Source organism: Vigna radiata, unplaced genomic scaffold (genome assembly GCF_000741045.1).
Source record: "Vigna radiata var. radiata cultivar VC1973A unplaced genomic scaffold, Vradiata_ver6 scaffold_290, whole genome shotgun sequence".
Classification (NCBI taxonomy): domain Eukaryota; kingdom Viridiplantae; phylum Streptophyta; class Magnoliopsida; order Fabales; family Fabaceae; genus Vigna; species Vigna radiata.
Window position 1 is genome coordinate 74,983 of NW_014543415.1, and position 20,018 is coordinate 95,000.

The 20,018-nt window shown below is 35.5% G+C and overlaps 2 protein-coding genes and 1 pseudogene across 3 annotated transcripts; 2 read left to right on the top strand and 1 right to left on the bottom strand.

Moving 5' to 3' along the window:
• Nucleotides 1-255: 255 nt before the first annotated feature.
• Nucleotides 256-4,203, top strand: LOC106754309 (putative disease resistance protein At3g14460). Of its 2 annotated transcripts, XM_022777906.1 has the most exons (2): nucleotides 562-671; nucleotides 854-4,203. In XM_022777906.1, the coding sequence occupies exons 1-2, from the start codon at nucleotides 565-567 to the stop codon at nucleotides 3,810-3,812; spliced, it is 3,066 nt and encodes a 1,021-aa protein (XP_022633627.1). In that variant the 5' UTR covers nucleotides 562-564; the 3' UTR covers nucleotides 3,813-4,203. The 2 variants fall into 2 exon arrangements, with proteins under 2 accessions (XP_014491808.1, XP_022633627.1); XM_014636322.2 differs by having other exon boundaries at nucleotides 256-4,203.
• A 1,743-nt stretch (nucleotides 4,204-5,946) lies between these two features.
• Nucleotides 5,947-10,032, top strand: LOC106754310 (annotated as a pseudogene).
• Nucleotides 10,033-12,868: 2,836 nt separating this feature from the next.
• LOC106754314 (uncharacterized mitochondrial protein AtMg00810-like) lies at nucleotides 12,869-13,213 on the bottom strand. The gene has a single exon (XM_014636326.1). It carries the CDS (start codon nucleotides 13,211-13,213, stop codon nucleotides 12,869-12,871), a length of 345 nt encoding a protein of 114 aa, XP_014491812.1.
• Between the last annotated feature and the right edge of the window lie 6,805 nt (nucleotides 13,214-20,018).

Consider the following 20,018-nt stretch of genomic DNA (forward strand, 5'->3'; position numbering starts at 1 on the left):
CTCCAATAATGACCAACGTGAGCGGTGGCAGTGGTAGTTCTAATCACCATCACCATGAGTTTATAAAAAAAAAATCAAATTAAATAAAATTGAACAAAATTCATCAAAATAGAAATTTAATTAAAAAAAAAAAGTTATACTGAAGACGAAAATAGAAAATAAAATATTTAAAATATAATTAATCATCTATCATCTGAAAGAAGATTTAACTTTTATGATTAGAACAAAACAATCTCAAAATGATAAATTATGAAAATTTTAGAATTCTTACTTCTGTTCATGATTAGAACTCTAATTTTTCACAATCCTTTCTTCTCTTTGATTCGGTCATTTCCCTTCCAACCATGCCAGTCCTTGAAACACTCGGCGGTGCTCTTTTTGGTGCTGTTCTTCAGGTGCTATTTGACAAGCTGGACTCTCATCAAGTTCTGGACTTCTTTCGTGGGAGAAATCTCGATGACAAGCTACTGAAAAAGTTGAAGAGGAAGCTGATGGACGTCAATTCTGTTATTGATGATGCAGAACAAAAGCAGTTCAGTAATTCATTGGTCAAAGAATGGCTTGATGAAGTTAGAGACGTCTTGTATGATGCAGAAGATCTGCTGGAGCAAATACACTATGAGTTCTTCAAAAGTGAGTCGAAAGCTAAGTTGCAAGCCAGTGCTAGCAAGGTACGCAACTTTGAATCCAAGATGATAGAAGTCCTAGATGATCTAGAATCTCTCTTAAGTCAAAAGGTTGTTCAAGATTTTAAACTTTCTACTGGTGTTAGATCTGGGTTTGGTAATAAAGTGTCAGAGAAAAAAGTTGAATCTTCATCCTTAATGGCTAAAGATTCTGTTATTTATGGCAGAGACAAGGACAAAGAAATGATCTTTAGTTGGCTGAGATCTGACACTAATGATAATAAGCTGTCAATATTTTCTATTTTGGGTATGGGTGGGATGGGTAAGACCACACTTGCTCAACATGTATACAATGATTCAAAGACAGAGGAAGCTAAATTTGATGAAAAAGCTTGGGTTTGCGTTTCTGATGCATTTGATGCTTTGAGAGTATCCAAAGCAATTATTGGAGCTTTCACTAATTCAAGAGATGACAGTGAAAACCTAGAAATGGTTCATGGAAAATTGAAAAAAAAGTTGTTCGGAAGGAAGTTTCTTCTGGTTCTGGATGATGTTTGGAACGAAGACAGAAAACAATGGAAAGCATTACAAACTCCTCTGACGTTTGGAGCTAAAGGAAGTAAAATTCTAGTCACAACACGCAGTCACAAAGTTGCTTCTATCATGCAGTCAACCTACATACACCAACTAAAGCAATTAGATGAAGATCGCAGCTGGCAAATTTTCGCTAAACATGCATTCCAAGATGAAAACTCTAAGTTGAATTCTAACCTAAAGGAGATTGGTGTGAAGATAGTTGAAAAGTGCCAAGGATTGCCTCCGGCCCTTGAAACAATAGGATGTCTTTTACAGTTAAAGTCATCTGTTTCAGAGTGGGAAGGTGTATTGAGAAGCGAGATATGGGACTTACCAATAGAAGATAGTAAAATTGTTCCTACTTTGTTGTTGAGCTATTACCATCTTCCTTCTCATCTCAAGAGATGTTTCGCTTATTGCGCATTATTCCCCAAAGACCATAAGTTTGACAAGGAGAACTTAATTTTCTTATGGATGGCTCAAAATTTTCTAGATTGCTCTCAACAAAGCAAATCTCCAGAAGAAGTAGGTGAAAACTACTTCAATGATCTAGTTTCAAGGTCATTCTTTAAGCAAATAATTTGGTACAACAAAACATATTTTGTCATGCACGACCTTCTCAATGATTTAGCAAAATATGTTTCAGGTGAAATCTGCTACAGGTTAGGTGTTGATGGTGAAAAAAAAGTATCAAGGAAAACCCGTCACTTATCATATTTAAGTGGTCCTACTCAATATTATAAGAGTTTATGTGATGCTAAAGGGTTACGAACTTTTATAACCTTTCGGTGGCGTGAGATGTCAATAGAAGAGTTAATCTCCAACTGCAAGTTCTTACGGGTCTTATCATGTCGTTGGTGTATTAAAGTGCCTGACAGTATAGGCGATCTTATACATCTCCGTTCATTAGATCTTTCAGGTACTGACATAGGGAGACTTCCTGACTCAACCTGTTCACTCTATAACTTGCAAGAATTGAAGCTAAACAATTGTGTCAATTTGAAGGAGCTGCCCTTGACTTTGCACGAGCTCTCCAATTTGCGCCGCCTTGAACTTAAGGGAACTATTCTAACAAAGGCTCCACTCCGTTTAGGAAAGTTGAAGAATCTTCACGTGTGGATAGACAAGTTTGAGGTTGGCAAAAGTCGTGAGTTCAGTATTCAACAGTTAGGAGAACTTGATCTTCATGGAGAGCTGTCAATTAACAATCTTGAAAGTATCACAAACCCCTATGAGACGAATTTGAAGAATAAAGCACATATTGTGCGGCTGAGTTTACAATGGAATTTGAAGCGGAACAATGCTGATTCAATGAAACAAAGAGAAGTACTTGAGAATTTGCAACCTTCTAGACATTTGAAGCAGTTGGTAATCTATTGCTATGGTGGTACAAAATTTCCCCGTTGGCTAGCTGATAATTCTCTAACAAATGTTGTGTCCTTAACCTTGAAAAACTGTAAATATTGCCTATTTTTGCCTTCCTTTGGACTTTTGACATTTCTCAAGCACTTGACAATAGACGGACTTGATCAAATAGTGAGGATAGATGCTGAATTTTACGGGAATAGCTCTTCTGCATTTGCATCCTTAGAAACATTGAGGTTTACTAATATGAAAGAATGGGAAGAATGGCAATGCATGACGGGTGCATTTCCAAGTCTTCAAAGTCTTTTTCTGACAAATTGTCCCAAGCTGAAAGAATTGCCGGAGAACCTTTGTCATTTAACGAAACTAACTGTAAAGAACTGCAGCCAATTTGGGGCCCCGATTCCCAGGGCCGTAGAGATTCAATGTGTGAATATGTGGCCATCTTCATCTGATATCATTAACCATTCCTACAATTCCCTAGTAGAATTGTATATCAATGGTTGTGACTCTCTTACTACCTTTCCTCTAGATTTGTTCCCAAAACTCCGCAAGCTTAGTTTACTCGAGTGTTGTAACCTACAGATGATATCGCAGGGGCACCCTCACAATCATTTGGAGAGATTGAGCATTGAAAAATGCTCTAAATTTGAATCATTTCCCAATGAAGGATTATTTGCAAGTCAGCTAGAGACATTTTTTATCGAAGGATTAGAGAAATTGAAGTCAATGCCTAAATGCATGTCTGCCCTTCTTCCATCTCTTAATGATCTGTACATACGCAATTGTCCAGTGGTGGAGTTGTCCGAGGGATGTTTGCCATCAAATGTAAAAACAATGCGTCTCCGATATTGCTCCAAACTTGTGGCCTCCCTAAAAGGCGCTTGGGGAACCAATCCTTCCTTAAAAGTCTTGAATATTGGCAATGTTGATTTGGAGTGTTTTCCGGGTGAAGGTTTGCTCCCATTCTCTCTTCCTGAGCTATTCATAAGAGATTGTCCAAATCTTAAGAAACTCGACTACAGGGGTCTTTGTCATCTCTCTTCTCTTAAAAAGTTAACTCTCGATAATTGTCCAATACTCCAATGCTTGCCAAAGGAGGGTCTGCCCAAATCCATCTCAACACTCATAATTGAAGACTGTCCGTTGCTCAAACAGCGCTGCAAGAAACAAGAAGGTGAAGACTGGAAAAAGATTGCTCACATTAAATCCATAGTTGTTGATAACAAGGAAGTAAACATATAAGTCGAAAGACAAGTATATACCAATGCAGCAGTTCTCATATACCTACATTTGTCGTCTGGTTTGTCAGGCTTTCCTCACTTTGTTTGAAGCATTTCAAATAAAGTCTTATTTATTGCAAATATTTTAATATTGAATTCACCACTTTCTTCACGCATCAATTTTTTGTCTTTTTAAGGTCTTATCGATATTCTCTTTTGAAGTTGGTTACCAATGTTTGTATTTAAGAAACAGAGTTATGGTTAAAGATCAGTCCAGGGGACACCTTGTGCGTACTATTTTCAGCTTAAAATGTTTCATGAATTACATCAAATACAATGATTACATAAAAAGAATCAATAAAAATAGATGAAAAATAAAACGAAATTAAAGATATATTTTATGTACAAATAAAAAAGACAGAAAAAGAAGAAATAAAATGATATTGACATTTTTAAAATCAATATTTCAGTGGAAATGAGAAATAGGCATTGCAGCTTAACCATCCCTACTCCCAAATCATGTCTTATCAATTTAGACTTTTTTTAGTATATACTCATTACTCCATATTTCTTTTATATATACATCATTCTTCTCACAATAATGCTAATCCTTCATAGGATAAGTAGATATCAGCATAACTAGAACTAAACTTAATAACTTGGAAATTCATGATTAAAAGCCTCAACCAACCTTTTGAGTAACTCCACACAAAGCATTTCTCTACACCTATTTTATCTATTACAAATAAGAGGGAGAGAAATTTGCTAAAACAAATAGGAAGAAAACTGAACTATCAGAAGACAAAACAATTTTGTTATCGCGTCACTTTTTATACTTGATAAATTTTAACTAATATAAAAAATTACTATAAAAAATTATTATAAAAAGTATTATTTGCATTAGTATATAGTGTCCAAAATAACTTGTCATAAATCTTTCCTACAGTAGTGATATATGTATTCATTACAAAAATTCATGAAATTATTGATGAAAATAAATTCATCAGTAATATTATTCTCCACAAATTTTACCAAAAAACTTAAAAATTTTATTTACCAACAAATTTTGAAATTTATGGTTGCTAAATCCTTTATTATTTTTGTATATTATTATATTATTTAGATAGATCCTTAGCTCTTTAAACTTAACGTACCAATATAAAGCCTCGGTATATATACTCATTTTGAATAGTGTATGTATTTGGTAGCATTTGTATTTATCCTATGATTTTAATTTCGAAAAGTCACCTCTTAAGATTTCAATAGAGCATAAATTGGAACAAATTTTCGCTATTGTAATTTATTTAATATATAAATTTTATAATTAAAATTGGTAACGAATATTTTTTATCGTATAAATTGTATCTTATTTTAACTTATTAAAAACCAACTATAATGAACACAAAGATACTAAGATAGTTGCATAAGAAAAACTAATATTAGTACATTTGTTTTCTTATAAATAAATTACATACACCTACATTTTCATGTATTTATTCTTTCTTTTACCTAATTTAAGCAACCTCACTTTCTACTCTAATTTTCATTTTCTTTTTCCACTCCTGGACTTTTCATCACCTTATCAAAATAACAATGGCTAAGAAATATATATATATATATATATATATTATATATAATCATTTTCATAGAAAAAGAATGTTTAATAAACATAATAACTAATACTATATAAATAAACAAGGGAGACCGTGAAAGACTTATGCTATTACATTTATCTATGGATAAGGTCATGTTTTTCGATTAGTTCAGTTTCAAAAATGAAATAATCGTGGACATGTTACTTTTTACCTATACAATTCCATGTTTGGAGATATAACGAATCGGAATTTATGAGACCAGGGTCTTACCTGTTATGGCAATTGAAGCAGTAATGGAGTGTTTAACAATATAGTTGTTCTTAAGCTCCAAATCATTCTCAATAAGCAAACAACTTATGCTAAAACTAAAGAAAATTGGAAATGGACATATTTAATAATCATGTAATAAGATGTAAGTGCCTTGGATGTCTTTATTCATAAAGCAAGACAATGAAATAGACAAATCCACTAAAGTTGGTTGAAATTTCGTTGATGTAAAAGAAAGCAAGTAAAGCAAAGTTGATATACTACAAAGTTTATCAAACACACGTTGTGCTGTCGGAAATAATCAACAGCCATTGCTTTTTGTCCATCATTTCTTTGTTGAAGTAAAGCCATCTCGAACAAAATACTCACTCATTATTTGTTAGTCCTTCATTTGGGTAACGGCTTCACTCCTCAATTTGGTCACTTTCTTTCCAACAATGCCAGTCGTAGAAACACTTGGTGGTGCTCTTTTCGGAGCTGTTCTTCAACTGCTGTTTGACAAGCTGGATTCTCATAAACTTCTGCAATACTTTCTTGGGAGAAATCTCGATGAGAAGCTGCTGAAAAAGTTGAAGAGGAAGCTGATGGACATCAATGCTGTGGTAGATGATGCAGAACAAAAGCAGTTCAGTAATTCATTGGTCAAAGAATGGCTTGATGAGGTCAGAGACGCCTTGTATGATGCAGAGGATCTGTTGGAGCAAATAGACTATGAATTCTACAAAAGTGAGTTGAAAGTTGAATCTCAGATTAGTGCTAGCAAGGTACGCACTTTCGAATACAAGATGATAGAAGTCCTAGATGATCTAGAATCTCTCTTAAACCAAAAGGTTGTCCAAGATTTCAAAATTTCTAAAGGTGTTGGATCCGAATTCCATAATAGAGTTTTAGAGAGAAAAACTGAATCCTCATCGTTGGTGGCTGAGGATGATGTTTTCTATGGCAGAGATAAGGACAAAGAAATTATCCTTAGTTACCTGACATCAGACAATAATAATAAGTTGTCAATACTTTCTATTGTGGGTATGGGCGGGATGGGTAAAACCACATTGGCTCAACATTTATACAACGACCCAAGGATAGAGGATAAATTTGCTATGAAATCTTGGGTCTGCGTTTCTGATGAATTTGATGTTTTCAAGTTAACCAGAGCAATTCTTGAGGCAATCCAAGGGTCAATTGATGATAGCAGAAACCTAAATATGGTTCAGGGACGATTGAAAGAAAAGTTGACAGGAAGAAAATTTCTCCTCGTTCTGGATGATGTTTGGAATGAAGATCGAGACCATTGGAAATCATTGCAAAATCCTCTTAAATATGGGGCTAAAGGAAGTATGATTATTGTCACAACACGCAGTAACAAAGTTGCTTGTACCTTCGGGTCAACCTACGTACACCAACTAGAGCAATTAGAAGAAGATCACAGCTGGCAAGTTTTTGCTAAACATGCATTCGAAGATGAAAACTCTATCTTGAATTCTGAGATGAAGGAAATTGGCATGAAGATAGTTGAAAAGTGCAAAGGATTACCTCTAGCCCTTGAAACGGTAGGAACTCTTTTACTCTCAAAATCGTCTGTTTCAGAGTGGGAAGGTGTATTGAGAAGCAACATATGGGACTTATCGATAGAAGATAGTAAAATCATCCCCGCTTTGTTGCTGAGTTATTATCATCTTCCTTCTCATCTCAAAAGATGTTTTGCTTACTGTGCGTTATTCCCCAAAGATCATAAGTTTGACAAGGAGAGCTTAATTCTGTTATGGATGGCTGAAAACTTTCTACAATGCTCTCAACAGAGTAAGTCTCCAGAAGAAGTAGGCGAACAATACTTCAATGATCTATTATCGAGGTCATTCTTTCAACCAGACACCACTTTATGCGGCAAATCATATTTTATCATGCATGACCTTCTCAATGATTTGGCCAAATATGTTTCTGGTGAAGTGTGTTTCAGGTTCGGAGTTGATAGAGCAGAAAGAGTACTAAAGACAATTTTTCACTTTTCAACTGTAAGAGATCACCTATACACTGGAAAGGATCATGAGTATAAGATTTTGTATGATGCTAAAAAGCTACGGACATTTATTTCCATGTCTAGAAATTGTGTGATTTCAATACAAAAGTTGATCTCAAAGTTCAAGTTCTTACGGGTCTTATCTTTATCTTACCGTTACATAAGAGAGGTCCCTGACTCTGTGGGTAATCTTATACATCTCCGTTCATTAGACCTTTCAAACACAGAGATAAGGAAACTTCCCAACTCAATCTGTTCACTTTGTAACCTGCAAGTGTTAAAGCTGAACGCGTGTTTCTATTTGAAGGAGCTGCCCTCGACTTTGCACGAACTCACCAATTTGCGCTGCCTTGAACTTATGAGAACTCCTCTAGAAAAGGCTCCAGTGCTTTTAGGAAAATTGAAGAATCTTCAAGTACAGATGGATAAGTTTGAAGTTGGCAAAAGTAGTGAGTTCAGTATTCAACAGCTGGGAGAACTTGATCTTCGAGGACAGCTATCAATTAGAAAAATTGAAAATATTATGAATCCTTCTGATGCATTGGTAGCAGACTTCAAGAATAAAAAACATCTCGAGGAGTTACGTTTGCATTGGGATTTGGAGCGTAACAATGCCGATTCAATGAAAGAAAGAGAAGTACTTGAGAATTTGCAACCTTCTAGACATTTGAAGCAGTTGGTAATCTATTGCTATGGTGGTACAAAATTTCCCCGTTGGCTATCTGATAATTCTCTAACAAATGTTGTTTCCTTAACCTTGACGAACTGTAAATATTGCCTATTTTTGCCTTCCCTTGGACTTTTGACATTTCTCAAGCACTTGACAATAGACGGACTTCATCAAATAGAGAGGATAGATGCTGATTTTTACGGGAATAGCTCTTCTGCATTTGCATCCTTAGAAACATTGAGCTTTGCTTATATGAAAGAATGCGAAGAATGGGTATGCATGAAGGGTGCTTTTCCAAGTCTTCATTGTCTTTCTGTGACGAATTGTCCCAAACTAAAAGGGAACTTGCCAGTGCAACTTTCTCGCTTAAAAAAGCTAACTATTGGTCAATGCAAACAACTTGTGGCTTCGATTCCCAAGGCCATAGAAATTGAAGGTGTGAAGATGGAGCCATCTTCATTTGATATGATAGGGCCCCTCGTATTTGATACTCCTCTTGAATCCTTGAGTATTTATTCATGTCCTGGCATGAATATTCCCACAAACCATTGGTACTCTTTGCTTGTAGAGTTGGATATTAGTCAATGTTGTGACTCGCTCACAAACTTCCCTCTAGACATATTCCCAAAACTATGCGACCTTTGTTTGGACGAGTGTCATAACCTACAGATGATATCACAGGAGCACTGTCATAATGATTTGAAGACTCTGAGCATTGAAAAATGCTCTCAATTTGAATCATTTCCCAATGAAGGATTGTTTGCACAGAAGCTGGAGAGATTTCATATTGAAGGATTGGAGAAATTGAAATCAATGCCTAAAAGCATGTCTGTCCTCCTTCCATCCCTTAATTATTTGTCAATAAGCAATTGTCCAGGAGTGGAATTATCTGAGGGATGCTTGCCAACAAATCTAAAAGAAATGCATCTCATGAATTGCTCCAAACTTGTTGCCTCACTACAGGGGGTTTGGGGAACCAACCCTTCTCTAAAATCCTTCTATATTGGCAAAGTGGATGTGGAGTTTTTCCCCTGTGAAGGTTTACTCCCACTCTCTCTTACTAATCTAGAGATATATGATTGTCCAAATCTTAAGAAACTCGACTGCAACGCTCTCTCTCATCTCTCTTCGCTTGAGAAATTGGATCTTTTGAGTTGTCCCAGCCTCCAATGCTTGTCAGAGGAGGGTCTGCCGTTGTCAGTTGCTCAAACAACGGTGCAAGAAACAAGAAGGTGAAGACTGGGAAAAGATTGCTCACATTCAATACATAGATTTTGATTAAGAAGAAGTAAACGTAAAATGCGAAGCACAAGTTGGAAATTACGAAGGCACCAATTCCCACATGCCTACATTTTCAACAGGTGCTAATTCTCCACAACAGCTTTGAAGCATTTCAAATACAATCTTATTCACTTCAAATATTTTAATCTCTAGCTCACCACTTTCTTCACGCATCGACTTTTGGTCTCTTAAATGTTCTGTTTTATGTGCAAGAATTTCTATTATTCATATCCACTTTTGAAATTTAATACTAATGCTTGTATTTAGGGAACATAGTATGAATGTGGGAAAGTCCGAAAGTTTTGCCATTCACTTGTTGGTTGGGTAAACTTGTTTCCTTATCCACTCTGTTTCTTCCTTCTTCTTAGTTCATACTTATCATATGATTTTTTTCTAATATTATACCTATTCTTTCCATATTTCTCATAAAATGTGATTTTTATTGGTTTTCGTGATAGAATTTATTTTGGAGTCAATTGGATTCAATCTTCTAGATAAGATAATTCTAAGCACTTAGTATTTCTCATACCGCAGCTTCCTGTGTGACGTGGGCTGGTTCTCTTCGGGCGTTACTCCCTGTATCTCCTTATTCGCTCCCTACACCTTTCTCTTCCATTTTTACCCCTTGTTCTATTTTTTTATTCTTATTTTATCCTTTAGTAAAAATTTATATTTAGGGTTAAAATTTTATGATTTAGGTCACTCATCTCCCTCACACATAACCTATTTATTCTTTTTTTATCTAAATGTTTTCATCTTTACTCTTTCTTCCTAGAAATTCTTTCTTCTATTTTTTTCTAGAAATTCTTTCTTTTATTTTTCTTTATTATTATGATGTGAAAATGTGGTAATTGAGAGATTACTTAAAAAGATTGCCTGAAAGAATTGTGTTAAAATTCAATTATATCTCTCTGTACGTTTGGTGGTGGTGCTCTATCAGAGCTTGAAGCCGTGTTAAAAAGCGGGAGTTAAAAAGCAGAGGCGAGGTATGTAACCCCTTTGTGAAACCGCTTAAACGGATATGGGCATCCGTCGACAGATGTCAACATCCGTTTAAGGCGAAACAGATGTCGACATCCGTTTGGTAATGCAGAGATAAATTCTTTCAGCAGTTCTCCCAAGCAGAATGACGGTAAGGGTTTCTTCTTCGCCCTTTTCTCACATGTTTGGGTTCCTCATCTATTTTGGGTTCGTTGTTCGTTCTAGTCCGTCATTCTGTTATGGGTTTGTGATTCCATTTTGGCAATTGGGTTCGTATTTGCATCGCTCATTTTCCTTGGCGATAGGTCTTTAATCTCTTGAAAAATTTGGTATAAAAGCACAACAGTAATCAAAGTTAAATAAAAAAAAGTTCATTCTCAGTTCTGATTGGGATCCTTTTATTTTTTAAAGAAAAAAATATACATTATGCAGTCAAGCTTTTATACAGAATTTTAAAGCATCAACATATCATTTTTGTGTGTGAAAAGAAGGAATGTAAAAAGAAGGAATGTAATTCGTTATTTTTGGATGGTGAATTAAACCCAATTACCATATTGTTCTTTTTTTTCATTGTAGTACCCGATTTTTCCTCTTTCCACACAGCTCCAAATTCCTCTGTAGAACTTCACTCACAAGAAGAGGAAGTAGTGCTTGCTTTGGGAAGTAATGTAGGTGACAGACTGCACAACTTTAAGGAAGCCTTGAAGCTGATGAGAAACTCAGGCATTAACATCACAAAAATGTTTTTGGGTGGTGGGGGGGGGAGGGGGGGCTGTGAGGAGAGTAAAAGTGAATATTTTTAAAGTTTGGTAAATAATATTAAAAATAAAAATGTAAAAAGGGTAAAAAGGTTAAAGAAAAGGACATTTTTGTAATTAAAAGAAAATTGAGAAAAATTGGGGAGGTGGAGGAAGTAAATGGGGAGGTGGAGGGAGCAACTCCCCTAAAGTTCTCTTGATAGCATTCCACGCATTTGTTCACAAACTACAATTTCATTCTACTATCATTATACTTCATCTTGTAGTTGAATTCTGTCTACATATTTTATCTTATCTGTTTTTCATCTTTACTGGTGACCAGGACACAACGAAATTGTTGAGAGTCATCAAACTCAAATGTTCTTTTCGCATAAAAGATACAACCCTGAAAATCCTTGAAAGTAGGTGTTTTTCTAGTTTGTTTTAGACAACCAATAATCTTCTAATTAATTTAAATGATGGAATTTTCTAAATGTTATTGTATTTGCTTTTTGTTTTTCTTGATTGAGTGTAATTTAGATGTTTCGAAAATTGGTTTCTTCACCTTAAAGGATTCTGAAAACTGAAGTATCAGAACCAATGTTTGAGCCAATGTATGGTGGCAAGGATGCTCTGTTTTAGTAATCACATCATATATAGGAGAAAAGAAATCAGATTTTGGGCTCTCTCTACAATCTAAGAAAATCCATCTACAATTAAGATTTTGGTGGCGATTTCGATGATCAGGAAAGAACTGATGTTACTTCTTCATTGTTCTTCGTCTGTTTTTCTGTGAGTTCACTCTCATGTATAAGCGTGTGCAGAGAGGGAATGACAGAAAGACGTATGCAGAGAAATGAGAGAGTAAAATAGAGATAGAGAAATCGAGTAACATTTCTCATTAGAAGAGCTAGTATTAATACAACGAGAGTAACAGATAAATGACCGTTAAAACAGTTAGGGGGCTAGAATTAAATTCCTAACACTCCCCCTTAAATTTTAAGCCACTTAATGACTTAACTCCAAGAAATTCTCTGAATTGTTCAAAACGATCCTGTCGTAGAGCCTTTGTGAACACATCAACAATATGTTCATTTGTAGGACAATATATGAGTTCTAGCTTTCCTTTAATGACACGTTCCCTAAGGTAATGATACTTAGTTTCGATGTGCTTGCTCTTGCCGTGTGCGATTGGATTCTTTGACAAATTTATCATAGACTTGTTGTCCACCATTAGACATGTGGGTTTGTGATTTTCAATCTTCAATTCACGAAGAACAACCTCCAACCATGCACTCTGACATGTTGTTTCTGCAACTGAAATGTACTTAGCTTCACATGAAGACAATGCAACTACACTTTCCTTCTTTGAGCACCACGATATAGATGTTCCTAGTAGCTTGAAGAGGTAGCCAAATGTACTTTTCCTATCTGTTTGATCTCCGCTCCAATCTGCATCACACCATGCTTCCAAAACATTATTAGTGTTGTTGTCAGTTCTGCATAAATGCAATCCGTAGTCCGCTGTTCCTTTCAGATATCTGAGAATGTCTTTGCTGCATTTAAATGTGGCTGCCTTGGATCATGCATGTATATGCTTATGAGACCAACTCCATAGCTGATGTCTGGTCGACTGTTACAGATGTAGCGAAGTCTTCCTACAATCTGCTTGAAGAAAGTGACATCAACCTTGGCCTCTTCTTGATGAGATGAAAGCTTAATGTTGGTCATGACAGGAGTGCATGCGTTGTTGTAGTTCTCCATGTTGAGTTTGTCCAGAGTTTCAAGAATGTACTTCCTTTGATGCATAATCATTCCACCTTCAGTCTGCACGAACTCCATTCCAAGAAAATATCCTAATTTGCCGAGATCGGTCATCTCGAGTTCATTCTTCATTTTCATTTTAAATTGTTCAATCTCTTTTGTTGAGCTCCCCGTGATCAACAGATCATCAACATACAAGCACACCACAAGCGTACCTACCTACTCAATAGATTGCACATAAATTCCATATTCAACTGTACATTTTTTAAAACCATACCTGATAAGGAGTGCATCAATATGCTTGTTCCATGCTCGTGGTGCTTGACGAAGACCATATAGGGCTTTGCTTAGCTGATAAACCATCGATTCTTGCCCTTTTATAGTGAAACCTGGTGGTTGATTCACGAACACTTCTTCCTCAAGAGGGCCATTGAGAAAAGCTGATTTGACATCCATCTGATGAATGATCCAACCTTTAACATTGGCAATGGCTACAACAAGTCTAATAGTCTCAATCCGGGAAACTAGAGCATAAACATCATTGAAATCTATCCCTGCTTCTGTAGGAATCCTTTAGCAACCAGCCTAGCTTTTAGCTTTGCCACTGTACCATCTGGTTTAAACTTGATTTTGAATATCCATTTGACATCTATGGCTTTCTTATGTTTTGGCAGCTTCACAAGTTTCCATGTTTTGTTTCTTTCAATTATTGATAGCTCCTCTTGCATAGCATCTCGCCACTCCTTGATCCCAATGGCTTGATCCCATGTGAGTGATTCAGCACCTGCAAAAAGAGCATACTGAACAATATCTCCAGTGTCAGTAATATCATTATCAGAGAATAATTCATAGTTATTGAATCTTGTAGATGGGAACTGTGTCCTTTGTGGTCACCTTGTGTCTCCATCTACACTGATAGTTACTGGTCTATTTTCTTCCAAATTATTTTCTCCCATCCAGATGGTCATCACATTATCAAGTTTTTGAATTGGGATGGTTTCACCTTCTTTCCAAGTGTAAGTGGCTGATTCATCAATGATGACATCCCTGCTAATCACAATTTGTTGTTTATCTGGATCAAACATCCTATAAGCGCCCGTAGGATGGTATCCTACAAGAATAAGAACTTTACTTCTATCATCAAGTTTCTTTCTTCTTTCAACTGGTATGTGTCTATGGCATATTGATCCAAACACTTTAAGTGTCGAACATCAGGCTTCCTCTTTGACCACACTTCTTCTGGTGTTGAATCTGGTAATGCTTTTGTGGGGCATCTGTTCAGAAGATAGGTTGTTGTTGCAACCGCTTCACCCCAAAGAAATTTAGGTAACCCCTTTCCTTTGAGCATGCATCTGACCATGTCTAATATCATCTGATTTCTTCTTTCAGCCAACCCGTTGTGTTGAGGGGTATAAGGTGCAGTAACTTCGTGTTTGATTCCTTTATCAGTGCAGAATTCATTCATGTCTCTTGAATTAAACTCGCCTCCTCCATCAGTTCTAAGAATTTTGATTTTGAATTCCGATTGTGTCCCGGCCATGCAACAGAATTGAACAAAGTAATGGTAAGTTTCTTTCTTTTCTTTAAGTAAGTATACCAAAAGCTTTCTAGAAAACTCATCTACGAACAGTAGGAAATATTTCTTACCTCTTAGTGATGACACGTCAAAAGGGCCACAAACATCTGCATGAATGACATTCAACACTTGTACTGCTCGCTTGTATGCGTGTTGTTTGAAAGCACACCTAGTTTGTTTACCAGAAACACAACCTTAACATACTTTGCTTGGTGCAGTGAATTCAGGAATACCTCTCACGAGGTTTTTATCTCTCAGCTGACACAAGCTTCTGAAATTTAAATGTCCAAAACGATAGTGCCAAAGCTACTCTTCTGCGTTTGCACCTTCTACAGCTAGGCATTGTACTTCTACAACATTCAATTTAACCTTGAACGTTCTATTTCGATCAAGAGGTGCCTTGATTACCAGCCTTTGCTTTTCGTCATAGACTTCAATGTTTCTTTTCTACAACTGCATAGAGTATCCCCTTTCCAGAAGCTGCCCAAGGCTTAGAAGGTTGTTTTTCATCGTGAGCATATAAAGAACATTATGCATGTACACAGATTTACCATTCTTCTGTGTGATCAACACCTTGCCTGAACCCTCTGCTCGAATTACACTATCATCTGCAAATCGGACAACGCTCTTGACACTAGTGTCTAAATCAATTAACCATTTTTTGTTACCTGTCATATGGTTAGAGCACGCTGTTTCTCCAACGTAACTTGTCTTCCTGTGACATGTCTTCCTGTGCGTAACTTGTTTCTCCAGCTAATGACACATGTTCTGTCTGGCCAGTTTTCTTTGACACTTCATCCTTTGCATGAGTTGATTCTCCAGGCGATGGCACATGTTCCTCTTGAGCAATATTCTTTACATACTTGTCTTTGTTACTACTAAGCACATATTGCATGGAGTCACCACGTGTTTCCCACTTACCATCATTTCTTTTATTTGCAACAACATTCATCAAGGCAACATGATCCGAATCAGAAACAAGTTCTTCCTTTGCAAGATTCACCTCATCACTTTGTTCTTTCTTGTTATTATCGTTGTACCAGCATTCAGATGAATAATGGCCAAATTTGTTACATGTAAAGCATTGAATACTTCTTTTATCAGTGTTCTTTCTACCACCTCTACCTCTAGGTTTTCCTCTACCTCTGCAACTGCCATGTTCATTGCTTTCAACATCTTTGTTCTGTTGTCCGCTGTATCTTCCTCCATTTCTGCCTCCACGACCACCGCGAGATCTACCTCTACCTCTGCCAATCCCACGGCTCTTATGGGTCTTGGCTTGCAAGGCTTGATTAATGTTTTGCGCAGCTTCTTGTTCTGCGGTTTTTCTCTCCAGCAGACGTTGTTCGTGGACTTCAAGTGAGTTTTGTAACTCTTCAACCTTCATTTCCTCCAAATCTATGCTCTCCAGAATGGCTATGACAATATGGTCGTATTGAGTCGTTAAGGTCATCAAAATTTTATGGACAATCATTTTGTCCTTGACAACTTTGTCGCACGCACGCATTGCATTGACAACCACTTGAATTCTGCCTATGTACCCTTCAACAGTTTCTTGTTCTCCCATTTTCAGAAGCTCATACTGACGCCGCAGTGACTAAAGTCTAATCTCCTTCATATTTCCAGCAGTTCCATATTCATCTTGTAGGATCTCCCATGTTTCTTTAGCCGTTTTCGCCTTTGATACTTTCTGAAATATCGTCGCTGAGATGCATTGATGCAAGATCATGCGTGCCTTGCAATCTAGTTTTCTGTTTTCTTTGAACACCTTCTTTTCCTCACCTGTAGCATTCTTTGCGGGTTCTTTAAACCCAACCTTGACTATTTCATCAATCTCCTGGAACCCGAGGATTGCGTCCATCTTGACGCACCAATCTTCAAAGTTTTTCCCGTCGAAGACTGGTAGACTGCTCTGGATTAAGCCTGGCATCTTTGTAGCGTGAAGCTTTTCTTCACAACACAATTTCTCCACAAGAAACGATGTCTCCCAGGTTCTGAAACCTTTCACTCTGGATACCACTATAAGCCTGTGCAGAGAAGGAATGACAGAAAGACGTATGCAGAGAAATGAGAGAGTAAAACAGAGATAAAGAAATCGAGTAACATTTCTCATTAGAAAAGGTAGTATTAATACAACGAGAGTAACAGATAAATGATAGTTAAAACAGTTAGGAAGCTAGAATTAAATTCCTAACAATGAAAATGAGTGGCTAACCTTTTCTCTTTTTTGGATTGGATGTACCTCATTATACTTTTTTGATTATTGATAGTATATATTATTCCGTGCTCCAAACATCTACTTCTTGATTATCTGTGATAGGATTTTTTGTTCTGAACTCAAATTGGAAAATGTTTTCTACGTTACATGAATTGTCTAATGATTCAAGTTGCTAGGAGTTCAACTAAGATCCTTAGCTTTAGGCTTAATTGTGTTTTTATCCTTCAGTATTGCAATTATGCAATTTTAGTCTAAAATTTATTTAGAATTATTACAAATTGCGTGGGCGGCACTATCCCATTAATTGTTGCTACCATGAAGTACTGTAAATATCAAAGCTTATTTCAAGGGGTGTGTAATTAAGGATATAAATAGGGTTTAATAATGGATGTTTTAGTATATTCTTTATGTTGTTTTAGAGTCAATGTTACCAAGTTTTAACCTTCCCATGTAACTGTTGACTCATTAAAGTTTGTTTGGTTTCTCAAGTAATTTATAGAGGTCCTTTTTGTGAAGATTTTTTAAAACTTTTTGTAAAATAATTTCTACCAAATATATATATATATATATATATATATATATATATATATATATATATTAAGTATGCATTTATGATCTTCTAACAATAGCTTCTCTCATGGTTGGAGAACAAATAATACTAGAGCATCTTTTGTTTAAAGAGTAATAATAGCATGATAGTACATTTATTTAATACAGAATATAAGGGTAAGATGGTCCAAAAAATGTAAAATTTTGTAGTTTTTCAAGAAAGAAGAGAGCAAAAAGTAAGAGTAGTATCAAATGATTGTAAAAAACTAGGTTTGTCAAAGAATCATTTTTGTTGTTTAAAATCTTCTAACATTCTTAGCTCCCTCTTCAGACAGTGATAGATTTGTATAACTAGATTAAACAATACCCGACCATTTTTGAGAGATAAAATATGATTTTAGTTTGAGTTTTCAAATATAAAAATTTTCATCAGTAAAAGCTTCTTATGGGAACAGAAAGTGAACATTGTTATAAGTCATGGGTTAAGAGAAAAATTTTTCTTTTGGAAGTATAGACGAAAGGTTATGAAAATAATATGATAATTTTTCTATGCACAATAAATGACAGAATACAATTATTATATCACTGGTAGTATTTTGAGATTATAGAGGAAATAATTAATGAGATAGAGAAATTATGAAAATAGTAGAATATGAAAGTAATATTTTATAATTGTCTGTCACTTGTAGAAAATCCTAATTACAACTATTTATTAAAAATGTTTTAAATTTACCTCCTAGAATTTGTTTTCATTATTCTAACATTTGTATGACATTTTAATTAATCTTAGACTTTCTTCTAGAATTTTATTACTTTGATACTAAGTTTATATTTAAAAAATATTTAAATTCCCGTTTTAGTGTTACTTAATTCCACATATAATATATAAAATGTTTAATTTAAATAAGCTTACAGTTTTGTTAACGGCTTTAGTGTCGCACTTAGCATCTATTGAATGAATGCTAGTAACGTCTTTTATTGACAACTGACACTACAGAGTAAACAAATCATCAGAGTGACAAAAGATTAAGGTCATAGAGACGATGTCGCTTCAACAAAATCAATTACTTCCTAAAAGTAAATGAGCAACTCATTAAATGAACAAATCAGCATATTAACTATAATGAAGCTGATGTGGAGAGTTAATTACTTGGTAATAACAAACTCAATGAAATTTAATTAGGAGATGAAATAAAAAATAAGAAATATTTATCAACGACGAATACAGACAATAAAATTTATGAAAATCCGAACACAAAATTTGATAATTTATGTAATTTTTACATGGAAAATAAATAAATTTAATTAGCAAAGATGGTGGAACCAACGGTTATAAATTTACAAATACAAAAGATACCAAAAAATCAATATAGAAATCTGATAGTATTTTGAGGTTGTGGAAGAAATACTTGCTGAGATAGAGAAAATTGTACAGAAATAGAAAAATGTGAAAGTAATAGTTTAAAGTAATATATTTTGTATTTTGTGTATGTGGTTATCATGCTTCATATGATTATAATGTATATATATTTATAGATCCTATCTCATTCTAGACCATTCTAACTAGAATTTATGTATAATATTTTATGTCAAATGTTTTGTGTACCGTAGGGTCCGAAGAATCGGAAGATACGGTTGGTCATGAAGATGTATGGATCTATCGTGAACTGACCGATCATGAAGAAAGGAACATCAAGACTGAATTAAGGTAAAATGAGATTAAAAGTATTGGACTAGTTATTGGACCGTGATTAAGACTTTGTTAATCATAGGTCCACGGTGACAACTATAAATAAGAGGTCAAAGGTAGGAGGTGGTTGATTACATTGAATGCACATTTATTCCTAGTATTTACTTTCTCTTTCTATCTCTACCCTTTGATCATCCGTTGACTTGAGCGTCGGAGCACCTTTAGCAGGTACCCGATCGATCGTGGTTAAGGAAAGTTCTGAACGAATCAGGAGGAAACAGAAGGCACGACCGGGAGGAGTGTTGGCTGCAAAACCAACGGCAAAAGCACCGGTCGCAGCGTAGCAAGTGATAAATATTGTTCTCTCCCAAGGGACTTGTGCAACACATGACAATTCTTCCTTTTATAACTCAATTAGGCATCAAAGTGCACAAAAACACAACAAACTCTTTTTGGTATTTTATCAAACAGTTGGTGTGCAAGAAATTTAACATAGTGTATTTACAATTTGTCAAGACTAGAGTTCATCCACTTCATTCTCATGCATTTACAAACAACTTAATTCCATCAATTAGGTGTTCAATTTCAGTTCTAAGTTCAAGTCATATTTTTCAATACACCAAGAACTACAATTCAAGCCATGGGTGATCAAGCCACAACAAGCATTAAGCATAGAAATCAAATACTAACATTGAAATGGAAAAGCATATATCATCAACATCACAAAATACATAAGAATTCCATGTTTTACAACTAATCTCAACAAATAGGAAAAGCCCTCCATGGTGGAGAACTTAGGGTTCTACAAATTGAAGAGATAGAGAAGAAATTGGAACCAAAGAGAAGATGCAAAGCCTTTCCCAAGGTTCTTGGCAGCTGCTCCATG

Coding starts and splice junctions, on each gene's coding strand:
- LOC106754309 (XM_014636322.2), top strand. CDS start 345: ATGCCAGTCCTTGAAACACTCGGCGGTGCTCTTTTTGGTGCTGTTCTT.
- LOC106754314 (XM_014636326.1), bottom strand. CDS start 13,213: ATGACCGATCTCGGCAAATTAGGATATTTTCTTGGAATGGAGTTCGTG.